General features: G+C 39.7%; 1 protein-coding gene across 2 annotated transcripts; it reads right to left on the bottom strand.

The window, feature by feature from the left end:
- Window positions 1-2,074: 2,074 nt before the first annotated feature.
- On the bottom strand, window positions 2,075-8,229 carry LOC114843462 (double-strand-break repair protein rad21 homolog A-like). 2 transcript variants are annotated; one of them, XM_029130026.3, is made up of 14 exons: window positions 8,074-8,229; window positions 6,717-6,907; window positions 6,466-6,595; window positions 6,190-6,289; window positions 6,011-6,117; window positions 5,667-5,864; window positions 5,440-5,565; window positions 5,120-5,245; window positions 4,743-4,966; window positions 4,149-4,302; window positions 3,895-4,040; window positions 3,597-3,779; window positions 3,187-3,270; window positions 2,075-3,002 (listed from the first exon to the last, which is right to left on the bottom strand). In XM_029130026.3, the coding sequence occupies exons 2-14, from the start codon at window positions 6,858-6,860 to the stop codon at window positions 2,811-2,813; spliced, it is 1,914 nt and encodes a 637-aa protein (XP_028985859.1). In that variant the 5' UTR covers window positions 6,861-6,907; window positions 8,074-8,229; the 3' UTR covers window positions 2,075-2,810. The 2 variants fall into 2 exon arrangements, with proteins under 2 accessions (XP_028985859.1, XP_028985860.1); XM_029130027.3 differs by lacking the exon at window positions 8,074-8,229 and adding an exon at window positions 7,886-7,904.
- Window positions 8,230-10,621: the final 2,392 nt, after the last annotated feature.

Here is a 10,621-nt window from a genome sequence, read left to right on the forward strand (position 1 = left end):
ATATATATATATATATATATATATAGATATATATATATATATATATATATATATATATAGATATATATATATATATATATATATATATATATATATATATATATATATATATATATATAGATATATATATATATATATATATATATATATATATATATATATATATATATATATATATATATATATATATATACATACATACATATATATATATGTGGTCAGCCGCAAGGAAGGAGGCCGAGGACTAGTGAGCGTGAGAGCCACTATCCAGGATGAAACATCCAAGATCCATAAGTACATCAAGGATAAGGCCCCGACAGATGACGTGCTGAGTGAATGTCTCAGGCAGTGGAGAACAGAGGATGAGATGCTGGAAGAGGGACCATCATGGGAGGACAAGCCCTTGCACGGGATGTACCACCGGAACATAACTGAAGTGGCTGATCTCAACAAATCCTACCAATGGCTTGAAAGGGCTGGGCTGAAGGACAGCACAGAGGCACTCATCCTGGCTGCACAGGAGCAGGCCTGAGCACCAGAGCCATAGAGGCCCAGATCTACCACACCAGACAAGACCCAAGGTGTAGACTGTGCAAAGAGGCCCCAGAGACGGTCCAGCACATAACTGCAGGGTGTAAGATGCTGGCAGGCAAAGCATACATGGAACGCCATAACCAAGTGGCTGGCATAGTATACAGGGACATCTGCGCGGAGTATGGACTGGAAACCCCAAGGTCAAAGTGGGAAACACCTCCCAAGGTGGTAGAGAACGAGCGAGCCAAGATCCTGTGGGACTTCCAGATACAGACAGACAGAATGGTAATGGCGAACCAACCAGACATTGTGGTGGTGGATAAAGAGCAGAGGAAAGCCATAGTGGTGGATGTGGCAATACCAAGCGATGGCAACATCAGGAAAAAGGAACATGAGAAACTAGAGAAATACCAAGGGCTCAGAGAAGAACTGGAGAAGGCTTGGAGGGTGAGGGCCACAGTGGTGCCTGTGGTGATCGGAGCACTAGGGGCTGTGATCCCCAAACTGGAGGAGTGGCTACGACAGATCCCTGGAAAAACATCCGAAATCTCAGTCCAGAAAAGTGCAGTCCTAGGAACAGCAAAGATACTGCGCAGAACCCTCAAGCTCCCTGGCCTCTGGTAGAGGACCCGAGCTTGGAAAGTGGATGAGACCACCCGCGGAGGGTGAGAATAGAGTGTGAGTGTGTGTGGTCAAATATCTGTTTAAATGCACTGGACCGCTGACACCAGTGAAGAAGTTTTTTGTGTATATATATATATATATATATATATATATATATATATATATACTCAGTTGTTTCTTTTTTTTTCTTTCTTTGTACCAGTGTGAGGCTGTGAGCCTACGTATTTGTTTTCAATAGTCTGAAAATAAAGTACCTTCTATATTTTTGCTTTAACTAACTAGTGGGGCATTGCACACCAGAAAGAAGATTATTGATCTTTTCTATTTGTATTGCATTTTAAACCTATGTACTATCAACACTTCAACACAGCTTTACACTAATTGGCCATTTTATTGTTTGCACATTTGTACAATCAAGTTCATAATCTCTAAAATTTCTGTTTTTACAGTGTTTTACTGTTTTTTTTTTAGTTTTAATAGTTGAAGCTGTCATAAGGGTGATTTTACTACGAGGGGAGATCGACTGCAGTGCATTTTATTATTAGGTTCTAAAGCTCTGGCCACCACATTTATAATGAATGATGAGTATGACAAAACACTAGAGACATTAATGTACTTTATAAAAACACAGATGATTGCACTGCAGGAATAATGAAAACCCCTTATTGCCTCTCAGCTACAAAATTAATAGTGAACCTACAACCATGTAGCAGGCTAGAGGTCAATACTTTGCAGTTAGTCCTGCATTTAGACACGTCAACTCTCAACACTACTACTATAGCTGCAACCTAAAGATCTGCACTGACTGCTTTTAAGTAAAGGTTATTTCAAAGTCAAGATTGAGTTTAAGCAAAGCAACATGAACTGGTTAGGCCTGTAGTTTAAAGTATTTTATATACAAAACAACAACCTCTGGTTATCAAGTACTTAAAACACTTTATTTCAAATCTTTACAGATGTATCACAACTAGAAGTTACCCAAAGACTAAAAAGGTGAGATACTGAAATTAACTGTAACAAGTACATTACCTAGTTACATAATGCAAGAAAGGGGGATAAGTATGAACGTAAAAAGGTAAAAAAGAAACTGCTTGAATTATACATCTGAAACTTGATATTAAATGCCAGGTAAGAACCAATTTTATGACAGATCCTCCTTTTTGTTTATGATGACAGAGCAAGTGCAACAATGACATGGTGGAAGATTATACTTCTGAACAATAAAACAGTACCTTTCTAGAACATGTACAGCTGCAATACAAATTTTAATGTGAATTTGCAAGATTTCAGGTGTGAGGGGGGCAATGGTATAAAACTTATGGAATGGGCAAACAGTAGAAATTTAAGTTAAAAACATAATGAAGCAAAGCTTACAAACTGATGGCTGAAAAAAAACGTTGCTTTATAAATATTGTTAAAACATTCTTCCTCACGCCATTTGAACCAAATGAATACTGCGAGATTCACTTTATTACAGTAAAATCCTCCATTTAAAAGATTCATACCCATTCCCCACTATTTCCTCCCCTCCCTCCCCAATAAGGGCTTACAGAGAAACACAAAATAAAAAGGCAAAAAGTTATGCAATAAAAAAAATAATAAAACAAAAAAGTATGTCTGTATGTCTGAGTGTTTGTCTGTTCTTCCACTATCTAAATAAGGTGGAATCTTGGTCCAGCAGTAGCAACGATGTCACTGTAGGGCTCAGACTGGGTGACTTCAATGGCTTGCTGCTTTTTAAGGACCAGGAAACTGTAAAACTTGGCGGCCGCTTGCTTTTTGTTGTTGTTCCGGCACAAATCAAGCAGGCTGACTGAATCAGCGCCAGTTTTGGCCATGACACGCTATGGGGATAGAAGCATATGTCAGTCTCATCTCTTTTCAAATTAAATATGCACACATCAGTAATGTGTTAATTTTTTTAAATACAGGTTTGACAGATTGCAAGATTGTGGAGTTTAAAAAGAGAGATAACATACTATGAAAATCAATGATTGTCAAACTATTCTGAAAGAGGTTATTTAGTACCTGGAGGCCGTGTAACATCTGTTGGGTTCTCTTGTTCCATCTCTTCTCCTCTTGATCCTGGTCTCCACCCTGACCTTCTTCTTCCTGTGTAACAGTCAAACACCACATGAGATACGCTCTGAAAACCTAAAACATTAAACAGAGCGCTTACACAGCAGTTCTGTGCCACGTTAACGTGTGGTTACATTTAGACTTTAATTTTAGTCCACAATCTCTCACGCAGTTGCAGCACTAGCATTTATTTTTCTTTCCATTGTCGGAACCAATTTTGGTAAACGAAGCCTACCAAAGGGATACATATGTCCCTGTAATTTTAAAGATCTCCATAGTTATAGCTGCTGTTTTCTGTGCAAAGGCAATAGAAATTTTATTTTAACTTCAGCGATTAGGCTCTAGTTTGGTCCACTCACCTCTTCTTCATCACTTTCATCCTTCTTGTCCTTGCTCTTTTCACCAAGAAGGTCAAGCTCAGGTACGAGCTGGGTGAGGTTGATACTGCTCTCCTCTGGAGGCAAATCCACCTGAGGCATATCTAACCTCTGTGACAGGACTGAATGGTCAGCCACCTGTTGCTGCTGCTCTAAGGGAACCATCTGAAAGCAGAAAATTTGGACCTTGTTCAGAACTAAATTAGGAGATAGTGGAGTGAAATGAATGACATTTGTTTTGCTTGCATGTAAAAATACAACCTAAATTGAAAACACTTACAGGCAGAGGTACTTCTTTGTCGATGGTCTTGCGTTTGACGCCACGAGGGGTTGAGGGAGGGGGCATGACCGTCTCATCAAGCATTGTCCTGCTACCTTCCATTGTGGAAGCTGCCAGCATGCTGGGCTCCTCCATGATAGTTTGGTCTTAGAAATAAATTATGTATATCATGAACAAAACGTGAAAGCGTTGAAAGACTTTAGAAAGATTGCATGACCCTCTCAAATGTGAACTCATCTTTGAGTGTACCTTACCAATAACATCTCTGTGTTGACCCATGACTTCCTCTCTAGGCACCTCTGGGTTCTCCAACTCTTTGAGGAACTCATCCAGGCTGTCTGCTTCTCCACCCTTTCTCCTCTTCCTCAGTTCATCTGGCACCAGAGGTGTCAGGCAACGCGTGAACATCTGACAGAAGAAAAGTTTTAATTTAAAAAGTATTAATAAAAATGTGAGGCTGTTAGGAAAGACTAGTTCAAGACAAAAGAAGTCTGCTAAATTATGCATCAACATGTTTTCCATTCAGTATTCTGGAGGGGTAATGTGGGTGTTAAAAGATCGGGAAAAGAGACAGACAAAACCAATCACTTCCTCCACCTCCTGTTCCTTCAATGTTCTCATTTTAATTCCCACAGTCTGCACAGAATATCAATGAAAGACACAGTATTATAAATTTTTTCTTGCCTCTTTCTTTATACAATGCCTTAATCTCAATAAATTTCGAAGATCAGTCCATAAGCATGGCTTGCCCATTGACACTTAGGTAATATTTCTTGAGTATAAGGAACAGTCTACAGATGTATCTGTAAGTAAATATACATGAATTTTGGGTAAAGAACATTCATTACCTTAAGCAACCTGGCATTCCAGAGAGGCTGAGCAGGCAGAGAGAAGAGCTTCTCCACTCCTCCAGTCTCCTTCCACATCATAAGCTTCTTAGTAGGAGGGGCAAGGTCCAGGGTGGTCACAATGTCTGAGTAGTCAGACAGCTGAGCTCTGATGGTCTTGCTGTCCAGCTCCTTCACGCTGTCTACAATCAGCTTCCTCTTGCGCTTCGCCTTTGTTTCTTTCACTGCAAATGACACATGGTAATATATTATTTTCCAAATAACGAAAGACAGATCAGCTGATCTTTTATCCCCAAATAAAGTCAATTACCTAGAAATACTCTTTACAATTACAGCAAGTACCATTGAGAGACCTAGAAGACACATGGAGATTATACCTGTGATGTCAATAGGCTCCAGCGCAAAAGCTTCCTCCTCATTGGGAACCAGGGTTGTCTGAACATCTTGGTCAGCCATTGCTGGAAGTGGCTCAGCTGGGCCAGAATCGGGACTGTCTGGTCCCGCTATAGACATAAAAAAAAAACCATTTCCTTTTAAACAGGTAACTAGTAACATAGCATGTCTTGATCATGTGTAGTTAGCTTGTTTGCATTGGTGCTTCTGCACCTCTATTCAATTACTGACTGAATCATAACCATTTAATAGCAGCAGAAAAAAAAAAATTAATAAACACACAAAATATATTTGCTTTACATACGTGACTGGAGGTTATCAAAGTCGTCTTCATCATCGCCATGATCTGGTGGCATCATAACACTTTCTGTTATGGCTGGGGGATCATCAAAAATACCACCTCCATCCTCAGAGCTCAGCAGCTTATCAACTAGGTAAAAAAAATGTTTTGAATATGTTTGAATGCTTATCAACATCTCATGATACAAACTGTGCAATTTAAGTTGGAATGAGACAGTTGAAACTGCTTACCCAACATTCCCCCATCATTGTTGACCATGGAGGCATCCCCAAAGTCATCATAATCCATGTGGTTGGATTTGTCTGGGAGGTTAGCTGGGCCAGGCTCAGCCTCTAGCAAAAGGTTGGATGCTGTGGCACCTTGCATGATGTCTTCCTCAAATGTGCTGGCATCTCGCATCATCTCCCGGTCATCCATACCAAAGTCAGCTAAAGAGTGTAGCGCAATATTACCAAAAGAATTATGGCTTTTCTTTTTTGCATATCACAGCTATAGTGATACTTGTGTTAAATATGGAATTATGAAGTTCTTGAGTCTGATGTACTCATTATGAGCTTGCACAGCAATGACCTACCAAAATCATTGTCCTGCAGTAGATTAAGATTGCCAACATCTTCTCTCATGGTGATCTCTTCTACTCTACTCTGGTTCAGTGTAAACTGCTGGGCCACATCTATGTCACTGAAAAATACAAGAGTGATAAGTACAATTGTTGGCGCTTTCATCTGATAAATCTAATTGTTGTCAACTTACTCCAGATCAGGAAGTGGCTGATCAAAGTCATGAAATTCCTCAGGCAAGGTGATGGCATTATAGGCTGCCTCTCTGTTTTCTTCAGGTAGATCAACCACACCTGAACGGAAAAAAGTACCGGTAGTAATATAGCAAAAGCACAGCATGTGCATGCATCTCTATATGAATGACCTTATGCCACATACAAAATTAACTAAACTATATAGTGTACTTTACACTGTATCTTTTTACTTTCAGTCTTTGTTGAGAAAAAAAAATCTTAACATATTTTCTTACCTGGCCTAAAAGCCATTTTGATTTTGATGAAGGCTTCATTACAGTCAGCAAGCAGGTATTTGGCCTTCCTGTGGTAGATTCTCACCACTCCAAGGAGAAGGTGACCAGACGTTCGCAATGCCATCTTTACCTAAAAGGAAAAAGGCCAAGAAAAATATAGAACCAATGAATGTCTATAGGACAGGTTTCCTTGATAAGGCATGCAATAATTGTGATGAGACTCAAGTCCGTGCAGTATCTTTTGTGTATACCTTGGGTGAGATGATGCTCTCCACACTGCTCTCTAGGTTGCATTCAAACACATGGGCCTTGGTCAGCTTTTTGTCCCAGTGGGCCGCTAGCCAGATCTTGGCCAGCGGCCCACGTTTGCTAAGGACAAAGTGGGCGTAGAACATTGCCCTGACTCCTCTGGTTTACAAACTCACACTGCAGTAAGGTTTACCTGGAAAGCATTTTAATCATTAATACAAGGAAGAAGAGGAAAAAAGGTTCCATAGCACAGGACACTATTGGCACAGGAGCATTACTTAGTGTTTGGATAACAATGATGATGAGCTCACATCAACAATAATGATACCAGTTCTCAGGCCAGGCTCACAGAAAATGTAACATTAGCTTAACTCCTGCACAGAAACGTAGCTTGCTGAACATTTACAGTGTACTTTGTACTGCGCGCTAAGAAGGAATGCGTCGAGGTACCTGTAACAGATTTATGTGTAAAATTGAGCCTTAAAAAGAGAATCTCTGGACAAGTAGCAATGCCCAGAAATGGCTATTAGACGCGTCTACCTCACAATGTTGTTTGGTTTAATATTTTTTTTAATATTAATTGATCTAAACGCACTTAATTGCCTCACGTTCTAGCTTAGCATAACCTACTTTATATGGCAAAAGCTGCAAACATTAATGATCGAAATATCCAACGATTTTGATTATTGCACTTACATTATCTTACAAGTAGCTATACATTGCTCGTAAAACACCAAAAGGCGCGCTCTCTTTAAAGTCAGAGGTTTTTAGGCATCAAAACAAGCGCCGACTTCATTCAAGTTTTGCCTGTTCCCGGTTAGGGTGGCCGACGCTGCAACGCGTGTCCATCCACGAAAACTCAGCCTTTTCCCGCAGTGTTACTACAACAGATCCATCGTTTTAGCTTACCTCACGTGTTTACGACAAAATGCGAGCCAACCGCCCGTGGTTATGAATGTGCGCACTTACATTAAATTAAATGCAGCGCAGGGTTAGCCAACGCCAGTAAATAGTCGGCGCCATCAAGCGAGTTGAACCAAATTAGCCGCGAGCTAACTATAAAAGCAGCAACCGTATTCTGTGCGGCACAAATGTGTACAAACGTGAAGTTAAACTAATGCATTTTCCAATGTAAATAACACCCAAACCAAAAATCGGAACGTTAGCTTACTAGCACACCGGAGAAGGCGCCCATCTATCATGCTCTTACTTTTCCCTCTATATCGTTAGCGTTAGCTAATGGCTAACGGCTCCTTGTACAGTGAAGGCCGCAGCAACTAAACACAATCGAGCACACTTATTTAGTCTCTTAAGCCATAAAAGACAATGCGCAAATAGATTCGCTGCTCATACACTTACCGGCAGTATCCACCTTTAGACAGAAACCCCAATGATTATGTTATTTCTCCCAGCAAATTCTCCCCTGTTGTACTCATTAAAACAGCCAAGATGGCGCCAGTCGCCTTCCTCCCGCTCAGCGCTGTCCTTTTAAAATCGGCAGGATGTTTACAGTCAAAAATGGCGGAGGAGGAGTTACTGACAGATCCGCTGCTGTGAGCACCGGGCGACGATAGGGGGCGCTGTGGTTCGCTGAGGAGGCGTGACGGGCGGGAATGAAAATCCCCAACACATTTTCAACACGTCGCGTGTTTTACAGAGAAAATAATAGCCAAGAATAGTCCTAAATAATATTTAGAAATAAATAGAAATATTAATCCAACTCGTAGTGTATATTGATGATGTTGAACTAAGTGATATTCTGTAGACTACATAAACAGCAAAGCAAAATCAAAATGTGATTTATCACATTTATTAGAATGTCGCTCCAATATTTAGTACTGTTACTTTCATTCCCAACTGCCATCTGTTTTGTGCATGCTGCCACACAAAGCACGTATACAATTGCCTAATTGCCATAGTGATTTAAAAAAGCTTTTACAAGAAATATGAAGTTATAATTTAAAGTACATATTAAAAAGGGTGAACTTTTAGATAAGCTACAACATATTTACACAGACAAAATCACACTGCCTAAAAAACATGTCAGTCCATTAAGTCCATTCCTCAGTAAGCACGGGACATCTCATTTCCAAACAATATTAGATCCAAAAATGAGGAGAAACATGCCTGACAGAGACTCGGCCTCATCTACGGTCAAATTGCAAAATTGGTATGCAGTAAACTAAGCAGATTTGTCTCATAGGCTGCAGCATCTGTTGCAGCCGATCTGCTGCCAACTGAGCATGTTCATAATTTATTAGGAGCAGGGCTTCATGTCATTCTGGTAGATTACTGAGCTAGTCACACATTATTTAAAAATGTTTCATATTTATTACATATTCACTCATATTTCAGAATTTGTTAAATAATGTTAGGTTACATGAATACCCCCAATATGTGGGGTTAGATTAGTTAAACAAGGTAGGGCACTGTAACACATCATAATCAACTGCTAATCACTTTCACACTAGCATTATACATGTAACATACTAATATGAATTAAATGTGTGCTGATAGAATCTGAAATCAATTAGATTGTCCCTCAGAAACACATTTTATCATTTGTTTTTTTAATCATTTTTAAATCTGAACTGATGATTAATACCAAATTTTAAAAACATCAGATCAAATATTTGACAATGACGAATATAAAACTGTGTTTAATTTTAAATAGGATGAAAATTTACCATTAGTTGCATCAGCTGCTTGTGGGAATCCAGACACTTTTGTATGAAGAGCTAATGCCTTGTGCAGTACAGAAATAAATGGGTGGATGATTTTCAGCTGCTATCAAGGGGCAGATGCATGCGAACCACTTAGAGAACACTGATCCTTTGTGCTTCACATGAACCACTTTGTTCACAGACTAGGAATAAAACACAAAGCCTGGATGTCTAATAGTCTCTAAACAGATGTGTACTATTAAAAGGGCAAGACAAATTGTTTACTAAATTGCTATATTCTTATATCCACACACAACCAGAGCAGCCAGGCTAAAAACAAAGAGATTTTTATCAAGGCAAAAGATGATTGAATAATTAGATTCCTTTCATCCACTAAAATGAATTGTTTCTAGTTAATAGTGCCATAATGTGCCTAATCTTAATGTATTCAATTATGTTGCCACAGGGAGCCCCATCTGTAATATAACTGCTTCTCCATGGGTGGATACACATTCACTATAACTACTGCTATTCTTATATTTGCTGCTTGGTTCTATTTAACTGTATACTTACATATTATGTGTAGCTACATTTTCATTGGTTATATTGGTAGAAATATATTTATTCAATGACTGGTAGCCTTATGATAAAGCATATGATACAAAAACATTACAGATTAAGACTTACAGCTAAATATGAGTAGTAATGCTCCAAACATTTTGATGCAAAGGAAAAGTCTAAATATTTAATCCAGTTCCATCTCCACTGCAGAAGCACAGCTCATTAACAGGGTTAGGAGAAACTGATTTAAATCATCTTAGGAACATTTCGGGCCTAATCCGTCCACATGGGTGCAGTGAAACTCTCATCAGAAACCATCTCCTTCCACCAACTACGCATCTGGATGCTTTTCCTCGCGATGGTGCATAGACACTTTGGGTTTGGTGTGAACATCGAAATGGGTTTCCTCTGGGTGCGTCACTAGAGAATGTGATCCGTAGCAGGCATTTGTCCAGCTGATATATGCTGCAAATCACTCTGGCCCTTCGGTGTCGGCGTGCGCGTTTAGGGGGTCGGGGCAGTCGGCTCTCTGCTGTAACAACTGCTCCGGCTGAGTTGGCAGCTCTCATGCACCATGGGATCATCCTGGATAGATGCTGTTATTTATGCAGCGCGCCTAAACCAATCATCCTGACAGAGATTTATGTAAACACAGCAGTTTCTTGGCATGAGGTGAGGTTCAC

This window comes from Betta splendens, chromosome 16, assembly GCF_900634795.4.
Source record: "Betta splendens chromosome 16, fBetSpl5.4, whole genome shotgun sequence".
Lineage (NCBI taxonomy): Eukaryota > Metazoa > Chordata > Actinopteri > Anabantiformes > Osphronemidae > Betta > Betta splendens.

Coding starts and splice junctions, on each gene's coding strand:
- LOC114843462 (XM_029130026.3), bottom strand. CDS start 6,860: ATGTTCTACGCCCACTTTGTCCTTAGCAAACGTGGGCCGCTGGCCAAG. Junction 5,566..5,666: donor CAATGATGGGGGAATGTTGG/GTAAGCAGTTTC, acceptor TTTTTTACCTAG/TTGATAAGCTGCTGAGCTCT. Junction 3,271..3,596: donor ATGAAAGTGATGAAGAAGAG/GTGAGTGGACCA, acceptor ACTGTTACACAG/GAAGAAGAAGGTCAGGGTGG.